At 33.6% G+C, this 27283-nt stretch overlaps 1 protein-coding gene across 1 annotated transcript; it reads left to right on the top strand.

The window, feature by feature from the left end:
* Positions 1–7922: 7922 nt before the first annotated feature.
* Positions 7923–22604, top strand: LOC120328551 (uncharacterized). The gene is made up of 3 exons (XM_039395070.2): positions 7923–8672; positions 19075–19256; positions 20925–22604. Exons 1-3 carry the CDS (start codon positions 7994–7996, stop codon positions 21624–21626), a joined length of 1563 nt encoding a protein of 520 aa, XP_039251004.1. The 5' UTR covers positions 7923–7993; the 3' UTR covers positions 21627–22604.
* Positions 22605–27283: the final 4679 nt, after the last annotated feature.

Genomic DNA, 27283 nt, shown 5'->3' with positions numbered 1-27283 from the left:
AAAAAGAAAACAAAAATTTGTGTTAAGAGAGGGGATTTTCAAATCTTTATGGATTTTAAAATACGTGGTCGCGATTTGGTCTTACAACAGTCATGCGCAAGATGATAATCACACAAAGGGCAATATTTCATGAGTATTTTCAGCAGACGTACTGTTTTTCTTCATACTGATGTCATCACAATATCCGGGTTTATTTTAAGATACAATGCGCTATTTTTGACATACTTTAAATGTGATAAGCTAAGCATTCACAACGCTGTCATTCAACTACGAAGATTAATAGCAATGTGATCCCAAATAAAATGCTCATGACCTTGATAAACTCGTGGACGGTTCATTCAAATGTCCATTAATACAACAATAGAATATACAACAATAATTTTGACAATAACTCACGTTGAAAACCTGAAATATCTATATTAAAATGAAAGCACAAAAATTTAGGGGCACGGCAGTATATTTAAAGTAGGAATAGTTACGTAATTGAATCTTATTTTAAAGAGAAATTCTCATCTATTATGTATAACCGAAAACGAAAAACTTTTCTAACATAGTTGCGACTAACCAGAGGAATGCTGAACTAAAGAAAATTCATAGAATTATTCAAGCCTATTCTTTACGACAGAACAAATTCATCAATTAACACATTTAACGCATTTTTTAGAAACGCCAATAAAAAAATTTGTCAACCAGTGCTGCAGGTAACTTGGTGAACGTAAAGCAAACTATGCTATCTATCTGACATTGCAATATCAATTTGGTCAGCCGGTTTGCTCCAAGTGTATCAGAGCAATAACATGCAACGAGTAAGGACAAACGTCGGTTAATTGAGCGTATTGAAAAATTTAATCCGGGAACAAATGTCTAAGATGACATTTGACATTAAAACATATAAAAGAAACCATTGGCTACCGCGTGCTTTTCTTTATTTCTAAGTCTACAATTTTCCCAACCCCAGTAATTCTTTTGTTCTGTGATCATCGGCTCCATTGTTTCTTGGTAAATCAGCCTTATTAGAAATCATCGCATTGTTAACGAAGATCTCGCATGGCCAAAAAGCGCATTGGTTGAGCGTATTACTGAAACTATGGATCGTGGTCGATTAGGGATAATCTAGGGAATTGTATGATTAAATCACAGGTAAGGAATTTAAATGCTAGCAGGTACAAGATAAACTTTCGTTTACGAGTTACACATCGGTAGGCTATTGTTGGCCGTGTTTTGAGACGCTTCTCATAACAAACTGAAACAAATGGCGAAACATATTTCAAGATATGTTACCAGAAGAGTTCTACATTCTAAATCTGAAACTTGGTTGAAAGATCGACGGTAAAACATCTTTGCCCTTCTGTACCCAGGGCAGTTGTAGAGAGTTTTGTGTTTCGATATCTCACGAACGTAAAATTTAGTTTTTGTTAAATATTGTTGACTTATGGTCAACTTAAATCTATGAAATGACTAAGCTCTTTTGATTGATTTGCATATCGTAACACCGATATATTATATACAGCCTAGTAAAAAATAAGTATTCCATAGCCGAGAAACACTCCCTCTATATTGCTTTATACAAAAGCATCACTAATAGTAAATACTCCTTTTCCTACAAACTTCCTTCGCAAAAATATAAAACTGTAATGAACTTGGATAATTATTTGCTTTCGGAAAAATAAATTCAATCTCTGAAATTACAGTGTGTGTACTTTTTTCATTTCAGTAAAGCTATGCGGAAAAATTATTTTAATGTGCTATATCAAGAATATCTTGTTTATACTATCAAGTTTTGATAAAATTGAATAAATTGACAGCACGCAGATGAAATCGTAGAAAAACCTGTAATAAATTTTCAAAATGTCAAATAGGCACGAAGATATCACTCTTTCTTTTATCCTTCTAGATATTTTGTGCCGAAAGCACTGCACTCAAAAATGATCTTAAAATTTGGCACAAATAACAGAAAAAAAATGGTTTGTGTGAAGTTTTCAAGTCAGAATCAATGAACTTCAATATTTTTCGTGTATGCTCAAATCTGATAAAAATTTGAACAATCTAGGATATACATTCCTTTACAATAAAATTTTATTTAGGGTCACAGTTTAGCCTTTGTGTCGTGTGTAACAAGAAATACAGTGCGTTGTTTGAATGATAAACACAGAGTCGTACTATTGAAGGTCACACAAAGACAATGGTAGGACTTTTAAATTATGTGATATGTTTACACCACGCCTGATCGCAGACGATATTTCATCATTCAAATTGCTTATGTACAAAGTTGTGGAATTGAACTTTTTAATGCAGCAAGGATGTTTGCTCGTTTATCATTCTAACCCTTCAAATGATGACAACAGATTGTAATATCAGAATTGAACGCACAGGTGGTGATCAAGACCTAAACTTAAAAATAACTGTCAATTTTATAACTTCTAATTTTTGTGATAATTTTGATGCATTCCGTACAAACAAATAAATGCGTAATTTCACCTCTGTGTGATTCAGGTGGTATTCAATAGGCTTCCTCATTTCAGAAAAATTTGAGTCTCTTTCTACCAGAGGGTTTATTCAGCACCCCTATATTGCTATATGTATCACCGATTTATATTTCCTTTACAATACAAATCATGGATGACCTTAGCCTATTAGTATACGTATACGTGACTGACTATTTGATAGGCAAAATCAGCTGATTCGTATTGACCTGAAGGAGGCAATTAATATATGTAGGGATGGTATTGTGCGATCTTGAGCGAGCGCTAAACAAGTACCTCAAATAGACCTATCTATCACTTCCGAATGCCGTATATTCGGACACAAAAAAGACGCATTCGATCGGTAGGTGAAGTGGAGATATATGCTGGAGTATTGCTTCATACAATATAGTGTTAGCTTTGGAATTTGCCTGAAAGAAGTTATAAATTAAATTACATAAAATTAGAAGTAATTCAAAAATTCATCAAGCATTATCTTGTCACAAGTCAATTATGAGCAAAATATGGTGTGTATCGAGAGGTGCTGTAGCATGATTCAAGTGGGAATCTAAAATACATTTAAATGGATATACCGATATCAAACATTTCATTTTGGAAAATGTGACTTGAATTCAGTTACTTTCAAATGCAATAAATTTTCAGGAACACATCATCATATTCATCTGGTCCCATTTTTGGGATCAATGACCGTTTTTACGTGCAATTGGCGGCCAAACGAGTTTGATCATTGGAGATTCTCAATGAGCATTCGAGGGTCCGCATGTGCGACCTAATTAGCACTGTACTGGGCACTTGAGCGGTGATCAGAAGGGTTTTGTCCTGTTAATTGGCTTTGGCAGGTTTTTGAAGGGTGGACGAGCAAGCGATAATTGGGGAAATTGAATGGCAACACTTGTGTCCTTTTGTCGAAGTGTAGGAATGTGGTTGGTTTTTGAGTCGATTTGTCAGAAATCATTGCCTGTTGTTTTCCGCGCAACGAGAGGAACATTGTCGTGAGTTTATTTGAAGTTTTCAAAAATAGTCACAATGAGATGACCTTTGACCTAATTCAAAATACAAAATCGACCTAATTGCCCCTTAATTATCATCAAAACAAGCTTATCTATTGTCTATCTTAATACACTTTCTTGTTGTAATCAATTAATTTTTTCAATCCACTGTTGTCATATTAGTTATGAACGGAATAATAATTAATTTGTAATAAACCTGTATTAGGTATAATTTCGAAATTACATTTGTTACATTTTCAATGGCGTATTCAAATATTATAACATAAACATGAGTCATGGTTTTTCATTGTCATAATAAATTATCAAAATTACTTAAATTGTATATAGGTACAACAGTACAAAAGCATAGAAGAAGAATATGTAGTTTGTCCAGCAGAAAGCCAATCAATAGCACATGGTGTTTTGTTAACCAACAGTGATTTATAGGTTTGCCAATATTTGATAAAACTGTGTACAGGTACAACAAACCATCCAAAATCTACTAACACAATGTATTCACTTCAGATATTATAATGCGAGGGTTGTGGATTATATACTTTTCAGCATATGACTTCTATTGATAAAGATATACACAATAAAATATTACGAAATTTTAGACAATCATACAGTTCCCCAGTACTTCAGGACTGATGATTTCCACACGAGCTCTTAACAAAATGGGCGATTCATCTTGTGACTGTGTCTTTTCCCACCCATCCCAATAAAGTAACTACTTATTGTTTAGTCGTCAAGTAGGTAAAACTTCAAACAATTTCTAAGAACATTGGGTCAATTCGCCACTTGTGATTCTCCAGTCCTCGGCGCGTAAAGTTTATTTGGGCAGCTTTCTGTTCAATAACGAAGCAAGATTAGAGATGTTACAACAAGGTCTTCGACAACCGATTCATTTATGTATTTTCGTCACAAGTAACAATATCAGGAAAAGGATGATGTAGTGATATTAACCCTTTCGTCCCGACTGACATTTGTTAGCCCGTTATATATATAAGACTCTATAACTATACCTATATATATATACTATATAACAATATATTATATAATCTTATCTATATTTGTATACATTGTACACAATCTACTGGACTTACTTTCGCAGAGTTGAGAGTTCCTCGGTATATTCTCTTTAAAACGCTTACTAGAATAAAGGTTGCTGTTCGATGATAAATTTGTCCTATTACATACAACCAAGTTGTATATATATTAACGGTTAATGCATGCTGTCAGAGTAGCGACAAAAGAGTCCAAATCCTATCTGCTTGACATATTCGTACAACCCCCGCTGGCTCATGTTATTTGCCTTAATAGACAGCAACGTGTTAGAACAATTTTATGACAAACAAAAGTTTTCATTCATATCAGAATTAAGGAAATGTTTGGGAATTTACTGGTCATACGAGTACCAGATATCCACTTAACTAATCCTGAGTGTTTATCTTATACCAAGATTGTCCCACTGGTAACAATTAATCAAACATGTTATTCAAGACTGTTCTAAGCTTAAGTGGAAATTGAAAAAGAAAAAACCTCAACGACAAGCGATCTTAAGAACAATATTTGAATGATCTTGTTTGTATGCTCAATGAATGATGACTGAAGAATTCCGTTTTTTGTTGTTCATTTTAAAATGTTTGCACTAGACTTTTCACTCCTGGCCCGAATTGCCTATCTACATTGTATAGTACGTATTTGGCAAAATAAAGCGATTGAATTAGAATTGGTGCCAAAGAGTGACCCGTAGTGTAGCTAGAGTTGGATTAATCGTTCGACGTATAACCTAATAAAAGCAACAATCAACATACTCACCGATCTTAACATCGATAAGTAATAATAGAATACACGTATGATTAAGACCTTGTCATAACAATCCGGGAAAATTTACAGCAAATGACCAAAGTTACAAAGCAGTAGTCAAATACATCATGCACCGAATTAAAATTCAATTCAGGCATTTCACGAGAATCCATGGTAAAAAGAAAGTATTATCATCGCTAGAAACGAATCGGCAACTGGTCGACGGTTGGCTAAATAACAGATCCATATATCCATTAATCCATATCCATTTTTTATACATCTAATGCTAACCTCAAACTTTTCGCTCATTTCCCTTAAATCTCAAATGTTTAAAAACGATAAAATTACACATTCCCATTATTCACATGCACTAAAATTTCTCACATTTTCTGAAGGAATTTTCGAAAATGTGCGCATTCACTCCAGCACAAAATGTTTATTAGATTAGAACATGACAAAAAATCCTGAGACTACTATGTTTTCTGTCAGGTATGCAGCCTGCAAATAATAAGTATATATATTTTTGTGGCTATTCTAATGAAAAATTTGGTTTCATATTAATTGCTTAAGAACTTGTTAGAAAAAGAAGATAGGGGAAGGTAAGAAAGGAAAAGCAGTCCAAAAAAAACAATTGGCAACACATACCACTTTTTGACCTTGATCTGTTAATCATTTCCGATTTATTTGGATGTTACATATCCGGCAGTTCTGATTTTGTCGATAGTAAACGGTAAAAATAACATCCATTTTTCCTGCCTGTTTGTTTATTGTTGCAATCTAGCTTTTTATTATTTTACTAGCTTCATTTTTGTCGGTATAACTTAGGAGTATCCAATTATCGTTGGGGAAAAACAGCTTTCCGTCTCTATTTATATGCGGAACATTTGCAAAACTATTTTTATTGCAAGTTGGCTGAATTTTCAGCACAAATTTGTATGTTTTCTACTTCGAAATTATACTCTATCACTGACTCCATCTTGCGGCAGTTCAAAAGACGATTTATAACTTCGTAATGTATTTGTCATATTTAATAGGATTTAATAACAAAGTATTGATGTTTATCGGAAGGGTTTGCCAAAATCCTGTTCTATATGCTATCTCATACATCGATTTTAAGTCGTTTGTCGGACGATATTACGAACATTAAAACAACAATTTGAACAATGTGTAGGATTGACATCAGTACAAGTAGTCGTTTCATCTATTCATCGCAAAGTGGTTTTTTGATCTCCTCGTTTTCAATATAAAAAAGAAGTATTTGTCAATAAGTCATATCATCTTGTATGTAGGATTTCCCTTATTATATTTCCCTTAGATTGAACAGTTTTCAATCAAGGTAGCGATTTTAAGTTATATATACATGTCTATTATTTATTGGTGACTTCATATAATGTTGAAATAGTTTGTAAATGTTAAACATAGTAACTATATATAAGTTATGGCCCGACGGGGTCTGGCATATACCAAGATATGTAAATAAAAATCTATAAACAAATACATTGACGAAGTAATTGATAAACTACGTAGAAGAGATGGTTTTTACTGGGCATGGCGGCATATATGAACTCTGTGTAGGCATTTTATGAAATATTGCTTTCGTAGGAAATTTTATCCATTTATTTTATTCATTTACTTAATTTTAAAATGGCCGTCTCTGAGGCAGCAAGGCTTATTTTCTCTGCGATTACACTACCCATGTAAACCTAAATCTCCGTGCAAGTCGGGCCCATCGTTAGGCCACCTCTTGCGCTTTGCTCCGAGTACTATGACGTCACACAAACACTGCACGTACTGGTCTCCACCATTTCCTCTCTCGTTACTCTGGGAAGTACTTTACGCGCGTACTCTTCTAGCGCGATGACTAGAACTATGATATAGCGTCGCACAAACGATATGCTTCCCGCGGCGTCTGGGGCCTGTTTGGCAGATTATTGAGTGAACCGGCCCCGCATATCACGCGCAGAATTCACAATGTAACGAGGTTAGCAATGAAATAGTTTGAAATATCGCATGCACAGAATATACTAGAACAATTGAATGTTAGGTATACTAGTAAATACTGGAGCTCCAAAACGATGATTTTGGTGTTTAAAATTGATTTATGGGAGAAGAAACAGAAATTACTTGAAATTCAGGTTGTGAGCAATTTTTATGATACTAGGTTGTACACGCCAAGCGTGTGTGGTAATTCTTTGTTAGATAACTCACTGATATACGCTATGTCTGTTATGTTGGCTTAATGTATTAATGATTCGATTGTATATATTTTGTCTCGCTAGAACAAGGTATTGGTGAAGCATGAGTCATAACGGATCAGAGCGGTGTGAAAAAAATGAACACCAAAAATGTTTATATGATTAGATAAAATATAAGTTTGCTATAGAGCATGGAATTTAAACATCACCTAAAACAAAATTAAAAGTATTACGTCTCATTTGGCGTCGCGAAATGGCGTTGCGACGAGCACAAACAGCTTTAGTTAAGTAATTTGACTTCGCCATAATGCATCCCACGTTTCACCATTTAACCAACATGCTTTGAAACTTGAATCTACACGAAATAAAATGCAAATAGTGTCAACATATATACAACATATCTGTTCAGAACCGTTTTTTTCGTCACCGTAAAATGTTTTTAATATTTTATTTATACGATATATAGTATAGGTTATTTTGGCAGAATATTTGTGAATTCAACCATATAACCGGCAAGATGATGCAGTTTGAAAACCCAATTGGGCCTCCGCAAAATATGCAACAGACTTCTGGAAATCCAGAATCACAAGTCGGGTTCAACCAGTTCCAACAACAGCACACACCGTTCTATATTGACAACATTTTGGGTCCATCTCCACCAGCAAATAATTCAAACGGCAGCTCAAGCATCCTGAGTCGAAGTACGGAAGAAGACACAAACGTTGCTGTTCAAAATAACAATTTGGACCATAATACAAATGCCAATGCCATAACACCTGGTCCACAATCTATAAGTCCTTCCATATCTTTATCGGCGCCAATGACATATCATGTAGAGGACGGAACAAGTCAACCCGGTTTAATGAACAATATCAGACCAGTGACTTCAGCAATTACATATTCAACGCCACCAAGGTCGATGAACCATCAAAACTCTCCTGGACTTGTAGTTCCAACTCCAATACAAGCTGTACCCGGACATCCTCCGCCAATGTTGGGGTACCCACAAGCAAATCCAAATTATGGCCGGCCAGGTGCAATGTACGAACCTCAAAGAATTCCAGGTGATTTTAATTCTCCACATATACCGTATCACCCAGCAGGATCATATGGCCCAGGTCCCGGAATCTACCCATACCCGCATCATGACTACGCAACGCAGGCTTGGTTGTTGGAGAGACATGCATATACAAAATGTAAGTCATTTTTTTCAAAATGCATGTTAATTCATAATGCAATAAATACTTGCCGATGAAGAAATTCAAATATCTTTAAAATCTTCATGTTTTTTCTGTTAATATGTTTCGCACGTTGATGGAAAACTCCTTGGTGCTAAATTGATGCGCCAGTAACCACAGGGAAAGATTTTGACATGCGGCGAAATCCAAAACAAGAATAGTTTTCATATTCAAAAGCATTTATTTAGAATTGAATACTGATTTTCTTCACACTTTTGAAGATGCTGGAATGCATTATATTCGAAACTTGTATATTTATTATTATTCGGTACTCGCGAGCGTTCAAAACCGCAAACTCTTCAATGTCGCCATTTTGGAATGTTGGGATTAAATCGAATCTAAACTTATCGTATATTACTTCACCTTTTTGTCGTCGATATAGCTCATGAGAGTATATTTCTGTACCTTGTGCGTAATAAGAACAATTTTTAATCATTGCTAGTTGCTTCGTAGATTCGAAACAATTATCCGAAATAAAACTTGAATTTTGCGTTCAGTAATATATCAGTTTAAGTACTCCCATATCACGCAATGCTTTGCCGAGGAAGTTGACAACGGCAAAATAATCGCCTAACAATTTATTGAATTAAATCATGTAATTTACTGTGAATGCAATTGGCTGGCGGACGGGTAGTTTAACAAAAATGAATCGAAATTAATACAAAATTAATCGGGCATTGGCAACTAAAGCCGGACAACAAATTTCTATTCGAATTTAGTGATGTGAGACATAAAATCCGGCAAATTTCGTTTGTTGTCGGTTTTTCACGCTGGTTATATTAAGTTGTTGTAGATGTCGCAAGAAATATTTTGAAATTATTCGGTTTTAATTGTCAGTGGCCTATGCTACATATTAACAGCTCATCTAGCAGTTGAAATAAAATCGACAAAATTTTATTTTTTATGGGAAACATGAGATTTAAAAATTTTGTTCGATTTAGTCATGGCGAACTGCTAGTTAATTTTATGTTCCCTGTTATAACACTGGAACTTGCTCAATAAACTTCTTTACCTTGACAATATATAAATGATGTGTTTAAATTGAAGTGGGCATTTTGTGATTTAGGTTTAAAATTGCTACTACAATTATCCCTAAATTGCATAATTTCTGGCATCAAAACATTAAACGGTCAACTAATCATGTGGTTAATTCAATATTTGCAAAACGTATTGAAGTCAGGTGCTTGTTGAGGGCAATAGACGATTATAAATGAGGGGAAATGACTGTTAAATAGGATGCGGCTACAACACGACCTTCCATGAGTAATTTACCTAACCAACTGAATCAATGAGTAATCGTGTCATTTATTTATTGACATTTATAAATTATTTTCATCTAGCATTCATAATACATAACACTTGCGTATTAGCTGCATATCGAAACGATTCGTAAATCCTAATTGAAAAAGTCTTACAAACTTTTATTGAAAGATTACGGATGAACTTATCCAAACCGAAAAAACCTTGTAAACGCAATCTGCACAACTTTTAATAAAGGCCATTGCGCAGTATATTCGCAAGCTACCGGTAATTAGTTTTGCAGTTACCTATGTACAGTGTATATATAAATATATATATTTATGACGCAGAATAAATTATATAAGTATCGGGAAACCCACTGAAAATAATAACTAATGGAGTGGGAGTTTTTTGTGATAAATTTGATGACAATACATATTTTGATGAAATGAGTTATTCTGAGATAATTTTAATGAATTCGTCAGATTGGAGTAAAAGTTGATTGGTTACTACTCGCACCATTAATATTGTCCAGAAATAATTTCAGAATCACTTATGTCTTTATAATTTAGTTTCAATGCTTCAAAATTTAGAATCTCGCGAACCCGTCTATGTGAATATGGACAACTTTATAGCATTGATATCATATATATATATTCTGTGCAAATAGGACCGGTTTTAGGTAGAATTGTCTTTCGGCAAAATATACTACTTAGGAACGTATGTTAATGAACCTATCAGAACGACAAACGTTTTTTTTTTCATTTGACGTAACTGACTTCGAAAGGTTCATTTTTGAATTTGTTCTTGAGGGAGAAATCAGTACAAAGCTAATTCCCCTTACTTCCATAAATACGGTATTTGATCCTTTGTTGGTTTCATTTTTTATTAGATGGATATTAATCGACACACATCAAATGATTACATACAACGCGTTATTGATGCATGAATAAGAAACGTTAGCTTGCTACTCTATAACTGCTGTTGATTAGGAAGGCGTCTATTGAATTACAGGAAGGCAGGCTAAGAAGAACATCCGCGGCGTAGAGCTGCACCACAATACGCCCTCGGTTCACTGCGGCACGAAAATCGACTCCGAGCTTTGCGAGATTGCATTGGTGCTGTATATAACTGCGCCATGCGCTATTGCGTGAGCACACACAAATCTCTTCCAGGCAATATGATGCTACAGCTCGAACCTCGTTAGTCTTTGTGCGACCGCCTGATTCGAGCATTCCCAAGTCATAATTAATTACACATGCATTGACATAACGCGAAAAAATGCATTTAATTATATATTATGAGGAATGTGAATTTCGTTTACTGTATATATCGATGTTATTGAGGTTTTAAAGTATGGCGCATTCATACAGTTTTCTTCCTAGAATTCCGAGTCTCTGTTATACCGTTTAATTATTACGCAGATACAGTTACATTTTTAAGTCAAATAAACATACATTTGCCTGCACACGAAAGAAATAATTTCTTCGAGCTGTGACATATTTTTCGACAATGTGCGCTTCATTTTAAACATTCATATTACATCCTAATAACCACTACCATACAAGGAACCTAATTCATTTCTGACCCAAACATACCTATTGATAGACATATACTATCTATAGCAATTTACGTGCAATATCCATTAGCTATGGGAAGTGATTATCGTCAATTAATTGCCAAATATTACTATCACTCTATCACACAAATATTAGTCATGTTGGATAAACCGGTACGGATAAGTTGTCGATATACTTCCGTGAAATTCACAATTAATTAATGCAAATTTCAGGCGTTTTCGTGTTACATACGTTTCAGCCATTTTGTGATATAAATAAGTTTTCAGCATACATTTGAGAGTCAAAATTCTAACATCTAAAGCATGGTCGGAATTCCACGATGCATCGCATGAATTGGACATCTATCCATATCTATGACACATGTCGTAATCCCGCGTTTGAACTTCGAATTTGTTAAGCGCCGGAACAAAATGGAATTTGTCCTGCAACACCGGACCCTAGGTAAACATATCCGGCGCCATCATAGGCGACGTATTATGGAGTAATAGTTTATTGTACACACAACAATTGAATATTTATTACCGGATATTATCTTAAATCAAAGCCATACAAACGAGCGTTTGCGTATCACATTGATGGGCTGTGACTATGAGATAGAGAGTGTTCAAATGACTTGGAAATTTATTGACAAAATTCCCAACTAAATGGCATGAAAATGATTAAGTATTTTCTCCTATTGTTTGTTGAGATATCGTAAATTTGAATGAATTGCTACCATTTGCAGCATCAATTAGGTTAAGAGTATTCGGGGATGAATAAAAAACCTAGTGGTAGGTCATAATACTGCATTTTGCTAAATATATTTTTGCAAACTGACATCAACTGACATCAATTTACAGCCGTCTGAGAATTAAAAGTCGAAATAGCAGTCAAAATTTTGCTCATGAAATGACCGAATCCATGACTTCTATCGCTTGATCAAACTTCTAATTTTGGTAATTTGGAACAAAATGAACAATTATCTTATTTTAGCTAAATTTCACTAAATATAGACATTTAGTTTAGTAATTTTTGATGTGTACATAATATTCAATATGCGACTAAAATAACGAATCTAGACAATACAAACCAAACAATACTCATATTATTAATATGTTTACATGTGATATGAAACGGTTGCTCATTTTTATGATTTGTGTCGCCACAGGTATTCATGTACTATTTGTGTGCTAACTAATCACATGTTTAATCTAGCAATAAAAAGGCCATTTACGATAAAAGTCATTCTATCAGATAATATTGTCATTTCGTTGTCATAAAGCGATATATAAATACCGAAACTATCTCGTTAAATCCACCATCGTAGGAACGTCCGCCTGTATAGCGTGAAACCCCGTCTATGGCGGCAGTGGGGCGCCGAGGGTTATAGGCGGTTCAGACTTAGACGCCTTGAGTACCCAATTGTCAAACAACCTTCGGCGACCCTTTGGCTACCCTTTTCCACCTTACGGAAAAATTGTTTTATTTTGAGATAATGCAGTTGCGACATTTTTTTTTAGATATGAAAGTGAAAATAAATTGAAAAGATTAGAATAACTTTCGATGAGTTTTAAAAATATCCGCTTCGTGATATGAATTGTGAAGTCTTCCTTGTTCACAGTCAGTTTCGGATTAGCCTATCGCGGTTACCCATTGAATAGCATATTTCCTTGGCATATCATATTTATGAAAAGCATAATACCACTATACTTTGAAAATACATAAAGAATAAGTAACTGGTATTCGTGCTACAAAGCTGTCTTCCCCCTTTCGACTAAAAATCAAGTTTCAAGCCTTATATATATTGTGTAATGTGTGAGTGTGAAACCAATATTATATACATGATTTGATTCTTCGTTAATCTTCATGGGATTGAAACACTTAGATAACAAATAAGTTATTCAAACCCAACTGAAAGGAATTCAGCATTACGAATAATAGCGAGAATTCAAATTTACTTGTATAGCTTTATACAATAATTATATCTCCACAGTCACTGGCAGTTGCAGTAGTCTGATTTATCGATTTTGAAATCTGGAATTCAAAACTAAAATACACAGTCTAATGCTTTTTCATTTCCCATTGCGATTGCTTTTGTACAAGGAAATAAAATTTTTGAAACAGATATAATTTCTGTATTATCTAACATTAGTCTAGTTCGCAGTTCCACGTTTTAAACACCGAAAGAATATAAAAAGACTATTTTCCCTGCATTATTAAAAGTTTATTTAGAAAATCGACGGCAAAGTTACATCGTAACAACCATTCACCATTACGATGGAAGCCATTTTGATTTCTTGAATACGTTTTGCCCTATTTTTCTCCAGCAATATTTAATTTTACAGACTGGTTTCTTAAAACTCGAAAAAAGTCGACAAAATAATAAAAAAACAATGTGAAAATTGAGAATACTGTTGATTCTATTATAATTTTCGGTTCGGGTATGCTAAATAAAAAAACAAAGTGTCTTGACTGAGGTCGTTTCCCGATTTCAACGGCATTCTGGCGTCCAGATTATGAGAGGCGCATTTCCGTACTTCAAGCCAGATTCTAAAATTAACCCTTTCGCATAAGCAGCTTGAACATTTCTGTTGCATCATGCAAAAATAAGCACGTTTTATCAGAGGTGATAATATTTTGGATTATATTATCTAGTTTGCCATGTGTAATCTTGTGTAATAATTTACAAAATTTCAGTTGCCGTTAGATTTATTTTGGTGTTGAGAAAGGGTTAATTTTGTGAAAATGAGATTGCAAAAGTGATGTGATGGCGCTGCCAATCGCGACCCAATAGCCTTCCTGTTTTTGTGCACCGATTTACCACATACGTAATTGACGGGAATGGCGCAACCACCAGAAAAGTAAAAATGGTAGAAAGTGCACGCGATGTGAAAAGTTTTTTTTGCGTTTCGAAAATTTCAATAACGGTGCCAAATTGCACAGAAATGTATATATACATATTTGAGTTATGAGTGATGATTTTATCCAAAGATTTTTAAAAGAAGAGGGAAAAGTTGTTAACAAACAAATAGCATAACATTATGCCGCAGTCTATAAATGAAACATTCATATATCGCCATTTCAATGATGTAATTTATATATGAGAAAAAATGTCGTTATTGCTTGAAAGGCAACAAAAATAACTCGTCTTTTCAGAAAACGACGAAAATGTTAATTGCGTTTTTTCTACTTTTTTTGTTAATTTATAAAGTAAATGACATATCATTCTCTTCTATGTATTTATTAAGCAGTACTTAGTAACATATTGTATCATTCTTCAATTTAGAAAATTTGGTGCTCATATCAGCAGATCAAAATTTCATAATATAACATCGGTAATTTACCGCATATACTGGTGATCCACGCCTTGAAATTATCATATTTGAAATGTGAATATGTCGCGGTTATATGATAATATTACAAAATGTACGAAATTAAATGACAACTTTCCACAGTTTAGGTGGCCAAATCAAGTTGTTAAAACAACATTCACTTGTGAAAGTGTGTCAAAAGAATTTAAAAAGTTTGAAAAACGAATCAAAAGACGCTTTGTTGTTCCGATGTTGTTATAGTCTTGTTAATACATGTGTAACTTGTGAAATGACTGATCGAGTGTTTGGAATTTCGTAACATGGATGAGGTATCAATCGGGGGTTACCTACTGGCACATTATCAGATATGTGTATCTTGTCTCTACATATAATTACATATTGCTTTAATTTACAAACCAGTATATATCAGCAATCATTGGGTAGTTGAGCCAGCTATTCCTGTGGCAGCTATCCACTGAATACCTTATTTTCTTCCTATATAATAGACATGGGTATATTGAAAATTAGTTGTATGTTATCACACTGTACTACAACAACCCAGAAATGAGCTACCCATGATGAAATAGTTTGGTAAGGTATATTTGCCAGTAGGTTATATTTTTTGCAAAATCTACTTCGCTCAAGAAGTGAATGTGTTATTCAATTAAATTTATAATACCAATTTCACTTGTATATTTACATTGGCGAAATCACGTCAATGTATTTCGAACCTAAGTGCTTGTTTGTGATACCAAATTATGATACCTCACGGATCAACGGCAGCTTTACAACTCTCAAAACACGTTTAACCTGGAATGTAATAGCAAAGTTCCTTATAAATAAATATGTTTTAACGATTTAAAAAGTTCGCGGAATTTATACTTGCATTTATATGTAGTTCAAACTGTTTGGTTGAGCATTTCTCTATTGGCTTTTATTATTATACACACAAAAAGACTTAATGAAAACTACATTAATATAATACGTTCCATTAAAAGTTGTATTTACATAATTTTGACGTTTTCCCCAGATTCGCTTTGCACGAGGTTCTAAAGCAGTGATTTCTAATCTTTTTTGCGGGCGACCCAAATTTTTAAAAATAATAAATTTAGTAAAATCTCGCCACCCATGTAGCGCTTTTATGACTGCAAAATTAAATTACAAGTATAAAACAATAACTTTTAAATGGCATTTTTTCCCCAAAAACTACCGCAAAGTGAGACCCAAAATACAATTACTATTGAGCAACACTTCAATGCAAAATATAAATTAAACAAAAAATTTATTAAAAAAAAGAGTTTTCGTTGAAAAAACAGGCGACCAAAGATTGTTTCTCAGGCGACCCAGTTTTGGGTCGCAACCCTTAGGTTGGGAAACACTGTCCTAGAGCATATAGTTCGATAGAAATAATACGTTGAATTCGAATATACCAATTGTGTCCATATTACTGTGTAGTTTTGCAGCTCTTTCAATTTCTGTGGTGGCCCGTAACTTTACTCATATGCGAGCCTCCTTCAATTCTCACGTGTGCGTTACCTTGCTTCGAGCAAATTATCAGGATAAATAATACACTATATGGTTGATGGCGATTTTCAGTTTCTTCCAAACATACAATGTAACATTTAAAATAAAAAATTGAATAAAAATCCACGTGACACGCTGAAATCAAATATTTACTGACAGAAACTAAAGTACTCATAATAATAAAATTCAATAATTGCCCCGGTTTAACATTCAGCGTTAAAAAAATGTCATTTTCAAAGCTTATTGGATATTTTTAATTTAACCATGGCGACAATAACAAATATTGTTGACCTCCATTAAAATTGTTTGATAGGATTTTCAAGAGGCATCTGCTATCGATATTCGGGTTTTATCAAATGCATTCATTCGTAATTGTAACAGATTTTGTGGTTTGTATTGATAGATTTAATAACAATTGAACTTTTTTGAAGTCTAGTACTAGTAAATAATTTGGCGTGCGGCATATACACTTCAGTTTTACGCTTGACTTTTAGCCTGGCTTTATTACTTTTTAAGGCGATTTTCTACACATGTATTCCTATTTATTTCTTTATCGTATATTTGATTCTTTTTATGTAGTATAGGGCAAATCCGCCTACGAAAATACCACCCAGATAATTACTCTATAAAAGTTCAATTCGGTTTGCTATAGTTCGACAAATCTGGTATCGGAAAATCGCTGACATCTCTATTTCGATATAGGAATTGTCGAGTTGCTATATATGTTTAAATAATTTCAAATTTGAATATCCAAACGAATGTCTTCATACCAAATATCTCTTTGTCAAATTGAAATTGTAAAAGTATCTTTGAGTATCATATTTTATTTTTGATCAAATTAGAAATCTATATGATATTTGTTAAAATAGCATATTCAATCAGAGGTGCATTGTTGTAGATATTTAGCAGTTTCATAGGATATTTCAAACCTACAAAAAGAAATTGCTTGAGTACTGTATTGTTTTGACTATCGTGCAGAATAGGGTTCCATTACATTTGAACTCACGACAATTGCACCTGCATACTATTGCACCTATGGAAATTATTTTTGTTTTACGTATACTTGAACCCATACTGACCCTAACCCATGGGTTTCAGCACCCGCATATAGATTGCACCCGCGGATATACACATGGGTTCAAATGTACGTGGGTTCAAATGTACGGTCACCGCAGAATAGGCATACCCTATCTTTAAAATTACTTTGATTAAAATATAGTTTTTTCCTCTAATATGTTGGTGTTTTTTGTAAACAGCATTGACGGTCATATTTTATATTAGAAACTGTCAATATACTAGTAAATATACTGTTCTTCTTACTTGTAAACAAACTCAATTCAAAGTTTACACGTACAAGATGCAATGTTTGTATAGCGCATGCTTATACCGCAATAAATGATGTTGACTCCCGTTATCTCTCACCGGTCTTGTACCTGTTAAGTGTATTAGTGGATTATGTATTGACATTAGGGGTATTTAATCGCCATCAGACGTCCATTGTGTATCAAACAGACGTTAATTTATTGCAGTTCAAATAAAGAAGAGTGGCGGAATGTTAGATCATTCTGAATCGGCAATCTTATAAAAATTAGGACGACGCCGGATGGTATTTTCACTACCTTTGACGTTTTTTTTAAATCGAACAATTGAGCAATTTATGCCTTTCTAGTCGTTCTTGGATGTGAACTCAAAGTAATAGTATTCAAAATATTTATCAAGAATCTCAGAAAAAGTAAGTACCGTACAAAAGTAACCAATTTTTCAAACATTTGAGTCCGGTGTCGTACCCAATGTGTAAAACAAACACGGACCCTTGTCTGTCAATTTGCTCTCATTAGGTCATGTCTACCATGTGTAAACAGGAGACTGGCGCCAATTGTCTGATTAAGATGCTCTGCGCAAATGTTTGGTAACTTGGTAGGCTACCAATTGACAAAGGACGTAATCCCCAATCTTTGCATAACCATTTCGACACCAAAGTTTAAATTTCTATCCAACTATGTGTTCTGCAAAGAGTTGAACAAAGGATTACATTGTTTGTAATCAGTAGTTTAATATGCGGTTGAACAAATGAACATTTCTCAAATATTTTATCAGAGTAAATTGTCTCTAGTTTGTTTATTAAATGGTTAGGCATGGCTTGATTGGACATACCTAGAAATGACAGCAACATCAATTATTGTGCAATAAATTGGATTGAACAAGAAAAATTCTGATTTTGCATGAGATTACTATTTACAAAATTGAATAGTATTTAAACAAAATTTAAATTGTAATGCAACACATAGTTTTCAATTTATCACAATTAGAAGCAATTATTATGTGAAATATGGATCAATAATTTTGTTCTTTCGACTGTTTCATTCACGAAAGTTCAAATTAGCATTTCATTATAGAATATTCAAATTAATGAATAATATGAGTTAATATGCGATGCACTTTCTTGTTGTAAGGTTATATTTATAAATGTATTTTGAGAAAAGTTCTTCGGTTACCGAATGTATATATGTGAACGTTAGATGGCAGTAAAATAACATTTTAAATCACCGCCATTTTGTTCATAACATACGATTTTTAAAGGCATGGAAATACGAAAAATTTTGTACAATGAAAAATTCTTTAACTGCTCATTTACAAATAATTAAACGACACCCCACATTTGACCGCGCTTCTGTAGCAATAGGTTTCTGGCGAACTGATTTTTAAAGTAATTTGTGTATTTTTTAGTGGGAAGACCAATGATATGGGGACCTTTTATGCATCGCAATATGCATAAAAGAAAAGGAGGACAAGTCAGATTTTCGAACGAACAGACATCAGATCTCGAGAAGAAATTTGAAGAACAGAAATATTTATCACCCCCTGAACGAAAGAAGCTCGCAAAGTCTTTGCAACTAACGGAAAGACAGGTATGGTTTTGTGTGTGTGTTGAAGGGAACGGTTTACAGAAACCAGTACCATATTGCCTGCTTTAAGAATTTATATTTGAATTTACTGTTTATCGAGAAGCCATAGCATGAATTACACAAATAATCCCATTTCTAATACAGCATTTCTGTGCTTTCATTCTGAACTTTGTACAAACAAACAAACACTAGGTTAGAAGAAACTATTTTTGGAAGAATTATTATATAAAATTTTCCAATGATCAGAGTGTTATCTTCCGTTACCTCACGTACTCTGTTTCTTTTCAATTAATTTTATATGCACAGCATCGAGGTTTTAAAATTGTTCCGCGTTTTCGCAGATTACCGTCACGTTTTTTAGTACTTTTTATACTAATTTAATAGAGCCTAATATGTAAGTTTAAGATTCTATTGAATTCTCTTACATTGGCTAGAAATATTAGGCTTTTTAAAAGATGAACATTTCAAAGACTATGCAAAACAAAATTTGTAAAACTTCATGTCGCAAATGTAATTCCTAAACGAGCATAATATATTCAATCATAATTTTCAATCACCAACATATAGAACAGTTCTCGTTATACTTTTTGAAATCTCTTTGGAGTGAAGTTCAAAACATGCAAACATTTTCTATTATGGCAAGAACTGAAAATATCTATTATTAAATTTTCAAATTCTTTTGCGAATTGGCGACCTAAATTTTATGCCTTCGTCTCATATCGTTCCCAACACATTCCTTGATTGGCATTTCCGGAACGCTATCGGAGACACGCGATTCATGATGTTGATTGTTTGCAATTTTAGAGTTTTGTGACCCAATTTAGATTAAGTATTTAACATAGATGGAACAAGTGTGTAGGCGGTACCAATATGCGAACGGCCTGACTAAAGTTTCATTTATGTCGAGTAATGTTAGGATATAGTTTAGCACTTGGTGGGGCGTTTAATCGAAGCACCAAAGTCGGCTCGCATTTTAAATGAAAATAGAAAGCGATTTCTCTGTATTGTTTTACCTTTAATTTCTTATTCTCGGGAAACTACTACGGTTTCTGATTAGGCGATTTCTCCTGGCTTTATGCCCATAAGCTATATTTGCAATTCGCAAATCCGGTTGATTGACGTTGCAAAGAAAGGCCTGGAGTGTATTGGCATTTTCTCAGAAAATGTAGGCTTATATTACAATACGGGTATACGAACAATAAGACCTATGTGTTCTAGCGAGAGAATCAAAACATTCGCCATAGTTAATGGAAGTTTTTCAACCCTTTTTCTATATTTACATTGCATCGAATAATCAATTTATTGCCTGTTTTGATCAAAACTTGAGAGAGAAAAAGATCATTGCTCTGACTCGATTTTTATTATTTGATTAGATTATTTGAGCTTTGCACTGTAAAATGAAAACTTAGGATACTATTCTCAACGTAAATATTTTTTCTTGTTTGAGAATCACTCGATACAAAAATCTCGACATGACTTACAAATTTTTACTTAAAACTTTGTATGCACTCGCAAAAATTCCTCTTTTTGTTCCGTACGCAATTCTGTTGCAATGACTTCGTATAGCTCGAAAATAACCACAACTTACCACAAACATTTTAAAATGGTATACGGTCGCATATTCGACGAGCATTTCGACAGTAAATGATTGAAATGTATTTACTTTCTTAGGTGAAAACATGGTTCCAGAATCGAAGAGCAAAATGGCGAAGATTGAAACAAGATGGAGGATCTGGGAGCCAAGGAGATAAACGATCTGATGATTGCAACTCTGGTAACCAAGTTACAGATGAGGAATCGGGAGACGATTTATCATCCAGTGAACAAAACCAATCGTCTACCAAGGATCAGACAACTGGTCGTGACCGCTCACCACCCATTAAAGTCGTTGATATAAAAGACTCCTCACCTCGCGATGGTGCCACTCCGTCTTCAAATGGTGAAACGAAGCTTGCCACAAACCACTATCCACCATTTGACCAATCTCTAATGTTACAGAGAGAACCAGGCATGAACCAGCAACACCAATCATCAATAATTGGTAATCACCAAATACTGCCACGCCCACAGAATTCATATCTACCAACCGCGGATTACAATCATAACAACGGAAACCAAGCGCAAACTGGTTACTCGCAACCAAGTTCTCTCACAATGCCAAGATTTCACCACATGCAGAATGCTCAAACATCTTATTACCAATCTGCTATTGGTAGCTCTGAATACCAAAACGGCCACGTCGATTTTTCGTCACCTTCACTTCCTATTACCAACCATGCCATAGGTCATTATTCACAACAAGTATCAGTTAATCCCACAAGTGCTGCATCACATTTAATGCCAGGATTTGACCAAAACTGTACACTTCCTTAATAAGGCATATTTTGCAATATATACACTATTACCAAAGAAAACTCGGACGTGATAAAATACGCCAAGCCCAGTATAATTCGCCAGCCAGAATTTTTGGTGCTTTATATAGAAATAGATTCCTATCGATATATATGTTGAGTATATAGCGATTGTTCTGTGTTACTCGTACCTGGTCCAGAATCAATTTATTCATTGCGCCCTGACAACGTAGTTTATTTAACCTAAGTACAATCGCTATAAATCTATTTGTCAATTGTTTCTGAACATCCAAATATATTCGCCATCTTTACCTTGGAGGTTGTAAAATTTGTCTTAAAATAGAAATTTATTACCTGCATGCTTGATAACAATCCATATTTATATACAATCATACTTTCACCTTTTATCATCTCCATAAGCATTTTAGGTCGTGCTACTTCAAGATTTTCATTCAAAGATAGCGAATATGAACCAAATATGGTGTTCTTATCCACCCTTGAAATATGACATATTGTATATAAACCAGCCTTTTCATTTTTCTTCCATTTTTAGTTTTTTTTCTGTTGTTGTTTTGGCTTTGAACTACTTTTGTGCATTTTATCTACTGTATCAACCATAAATGGTGCCTTTAGCGAACTATACTTTTACGATGGATCATGTCCACACAATCTCACGAAACGTCAATATTACGCGTTAAATTAAAAAAAATGTGACTTGGATAATAGCAAAATAACACCAGGGTTTCGTTTTTGAGCCGCAGTATTGCACTAACTTTCTCTAGTGAATACAATAATTTACCAGGTTAATTGAAAAACTGGTATTCTGTCAGAAAGAACGCGTTTCGGCTTCTAATTTAAAAAAAAAATTCTACGCTCGGAAAATGTTCGTTCACGATGTCTGTGTAATATTCATCTGGTGCCTTGTTCGTTTATCAATCACTTCATTTTGCAATATTTTAATTCAACGTAATAACGTACTATTACAATTTTCTTTGAACAAGTGCTGTTTTTCGTATGAACTTAGCTGCATGTTGACTACAAAGAATAGTGTCAAATGGGAAACAACACATATAATGAATGTATGATACGAAAAAAACTGTGGTGTGAATGCGCCATTCGAAATTATCAATATAAAACATTGGTCCGTCAAGATATGCAGTCTGAGATTTCTGCATTTTCTTATCATACTCTTGTGTATGCTTTATAATGACTGATAGTAAATCAGAATTTAAGGTCCTGGTCGGAGATGAAGGCAGGCAAGAGATCACGTTTGAAATCAGCAAACTAGCTTTTTGATTTTTTTCGTTTTCTCAACACGTGCACTGTGAAATAGATATAGAGAAAAAGTCTCACCAAAAAGCAAAGATCATATATTTCGAACTTGCTCATAATGAAAGCCGTGTGCCACTGGTTCTACTGTGAATTTTCATTCATTTAAAGTTCAGTTTACTCTTTTGTCATCAAAATTGCAAAATTCCTCGGTCGTAGCAAACTTCTCAGACATATAAGCTTCTAAGAGTTTTGTTGGCATTCTAAACTGAAAGTGAATATAGTATACTAGAAGATTGGTTTATTATGAATTTGTTACCAACAAATTATTATCCAACAAAAGTCATGTCAAAGTTTTTGAAATTGTCGTCGTAGAATTCACCTTTTAAAATGTTTCTCGTCAACCCGCCCTGCTACCACAAAATGTATTCTACATTATGGCCTTAGCCCATCTATTTAACAATTTGAAAATTGTTAATAATCGTCATTCTGGAACTAATATATCCCGTTTCTGTAACTACTAAGGCCATGTCTCATTTAACGTACGTTTGGAGTTGCCCATAATCGACCGAACGTCAGTAATTTATGACGCCATTGACGTCGTTAAAGTAAATTAACGGCAAATATTCTATACCAATTCATATTTGTCGCGCCATATTCTGGTTGTTAATGTCACGATAATTCGTTAAACACTGCCTAATTATGAGCAATTCACTTTCCAATGAAGATAAATTCGCTGAAATTTTCAAGTCCGACGTAACTAATTACCTTTTGTAGGAGAAATAAATCAGTCGGATTTGAGGAATATATTGTTCATCGTAGGTGTAAAAGAATCATTGTGGGTGGATCTTTTGAGCGTAAATGTCGGATACATTGTTGAGGTGAGATGGATCATTTTGCTCCGGCACTTGCAGTTTCTTTAAACTTTCAGACATATGTTTTTTTACCGTAAGAAGAATGGTTGTTCCGTAGAGTTAGGTTAAAAATAAAGAGAACAAAAAAAAAAAAACGTTCAACATTACCGCAACTTTAAGATTTATTTATTATGGACAGAGATAATCAACCGTTATTCAACATTTTCTTACTGGATATGCTTGAGAAAAATTTTGATCTTCGAAAAAAAGTGAGTTGGCACTTTTTTGATTAAGTAAATAAGTTGAACCAATTTTAAATTATACCGAATTTAAAAACAAATGACGGTTCAGAGGAAGTTCCTTTGCTTTATTTTTATTCTGCAAATCTAATGAGATTTATCAATTTGATCCCCTCAACGATACTTGCCTTATAGATTCGGAACTGGTTTGCCTATTGGCATATGCGCATATAATTTTGGGAGGTGTAAATTTTGAGTAGAATAGTAAAATTAGATGTGAGCAGTAAAATCGTATACAATGTAATTAAAATACCAATTGATTTTAGTGGCCGTTATATAGTTACTTATTCCGGGTGATCATTGGCATTAACCGCCGGATCGGATAACAATACTGTAGAAAGTGAGTACTTTTACTTGCATTTATTAGTTATTGTAATGATGCATGATTTGCATCATTATACTAATTATATCCGAGACTAATCTTTATAATTTCTCATTGTCGTTGTGTACTGAATAGAAAGTCGCAAAGTCTATAGCTAGGTATTCTACCTTGCCTAATTAACTTCAAAATCCTAAAGAATTTGCTGCATTTTATTACAGTGTCATTGTAAATTTGTAGCAGTTCAAAAGCTAATGTAACCTCATATTTTTATTGCATCGGAGAGAGATTTTCAAAAGAGAGAATTGTTAAACAAAAGATTTTGAGAGGATCAGATCAAACAGTAACGGTAATTACATAGCAGTACACACACATAATAATTAAAGAAAGGATATATCGAAAAACATATTGCACCTCCGGCGATGCATTCCTCTCTGCGGGTCGCGTGAAATCCCTTTGTTTTCACTTCCGAATGGTGGGAAAGAACAACCGCGTGGACAAAAGCTAAGAGGGTTATACCAGCTCATCTTTGTAACCCATACATTATTGTATAAGCTCTCATGACCTTTAGCCATGGGCGATGTCCACTTGAAAGAAGAAAATATCGTCAAATGCAGTGATATTTAGATGAATTCAGGCAATTTGAAGAAGAGAGAAGAAAGAAAGAGCAGAGCTAATGTTGTAGGAGCGAGTAGAAGAGTAAATTGTAAATTGTACTTCCATTTGAAATTTAAAAAAAGGCTTCTGAAGACGGGTATATAAATCAACACATTCTTTGGTGGGAAACCTTTTTATATTTTGAAAGATATGTATAAATATATATTTTATTTTATTTGCTCAATATTATAGGTAGAATTAAGTTTTTATTTCTACTGTATCATTTTCTCGTAAATAATATATTATAATACTCGTAATTAATAATTAATGCAATGCGTGATTGATTTTCGTTGATCAGTTAGTGATTCGTGATTATTCTCGAGACATCAAAGTCGATATTGAAATAGTTTTTAGAAGCTAATTAGTTTATATAGTTAAATGGACTTTTAAAATGTCTGTCATCCTTGATTGGTGATTTATTTTTTCAGTCTTTCGTAAAGTAATCAATAGTGTTTACGGGTGAATTCTCAGTAGATGTTTTTGATATTTTTCATGAAATTAAAGTGTATTTCGAATCGAATTAAGAGTAATTGAATTTTTATAATCGTGTGCAATAACTTGTAATTTGGTAATATATTAAATATAGAAAACGTACGGTAATGATACAAATCTACATTTCAATAATGGGTTTATACTAGGTAAAATAACCCACGCGAGGCGAATAGAAATTAAGTAAAATTATAAAATGAATGTTTAAAAGCTGAGATTTAATAGTTGAATTTTGTGGTTACCTTCATTTATTTTATAATGAACAAGAATGCTAATATATGAGTGAGGTTTCCGCGGGAATCTTAATTGTTGTAAATGAATATGTTATAATCGTAATTTTGAAGGTATTTTTCCTGACATATTCGCATAATAAAACTAAGCACTTTTTGTAAGTGAATTCAGTTTGTTTTACCGGTAAAGCATAGTTATCATAAATGCATTTCATCAATTTATAGTTGTAGATTATTTGCTTCCCATATGATTGATTTTCCCATGTCAGATATTGTACAGCAACTGATAGTTCTAACATCAAATATTCGTAGCGAAATATAGACTCAACTTTGAATATCACGTTTTATGATTTTCATTTTGGTTTTCTGTGGTATATACTTAGCCATTGCATAGCGTAATTATTAAATGGTTAGTTTTTCAAGATTCACCGTAATATTCAGATTTTTGTGAGAATTGGGTCAATGCAAGGTCACGTAGGCTCACCCAATAGAGAATGAGACGCTTTTTGGAAGCGTAGTTAGAACCAGACTGACGCGAGACTCGAAACAGTTCAAGTCAATACTGCCAGGGAAACGGCTGTGGGAGTAAATTTCACATAATTGAAGTTTTGAGAAAAAGGGATGAATATTACCTATAATGAACTGATAATTTACAAAATATTATAAAATACAATTAATAAACCAATCATTCAAATTTAGAAGGCTCTCACGCATCTACATAGTGCAAGAAAAAAACCAATAGATTTAAAATTTGCATGTTATTGTTAACTAAGTGTAAACGCAGCATGTACCTATTGGATCTAAACCAATAAACGCGTGTATGTGCATTGATAATTGCTGGTTATGGTCACCTGCCAATTGAAAGCCAACTAATTTGGAAACATTTAATTAACAAGGTGGACTAAATCCGATGGATATTATTATTAGAAACAAATCATCGCCTTTTGTTTCGATAGTTTATAAAAGAAAGTCACTTTGTGTCCTGGGCGTTACTGTACACAAAAAACAGAATAAATTATTTTTATTTAGTAGCCTATATTTTATTACATATACGAGATCAGGTTTTAGATGAAATGTTGTTTTAGACTCGCTATTACTTTAAATATGACACATGATAGAACTCGTCATAATGAGGCCATAAAAAAGTGACACGTTCATATACTTTCAGTTACATCATCAAATACACTTTCAGCCATTTAGCAAATTATTAAATACATTGAAGTAATTCTATTTATTTCGCGCGCGTTAGAACCTATGGGGAGTATGATAAAAAATATATATCTATTTATATAGTGTATTTTGACATGCACCAATCGATGGAAATCAGTCAACTGTCACAATAGAAAATAACTAGGACTTTGTGCAGTTGTTCTGGTTATGACGTTACTGTTTGTTTTCGCATTCTGAGTGTTTACGATTCTTTCTTTGTCAAATTGACATTTAATTCTGATATAAAATAATTCGTAATTTCACGTCGTCATATCATTAGCAACATAAACTTTATAGCTTAATGTTGAGCTTAATAAATTTCATTTATTTTGTGTTCGTTTTCCATTATATGT

This window comes from Styela clava, chromosome 7 (assembly GCF_964204865.1).
Source record: "Styela clava chromosome 7, kaStyClav1.hap1.2, whole genome shotgun sequence".
In the NCBI taxonomy this organism is placed as follows: domain Eukaryota; kingdom Metazoa; phylum Chordata; class Ascidiacea; order Stolidobranchia; family Styelidae; genus Styela; species Styela clava.
Note: the sequence above shows the minus strand (reverse complement) of the source record. Positions and strands in the feature narration are given on the sequence as shown.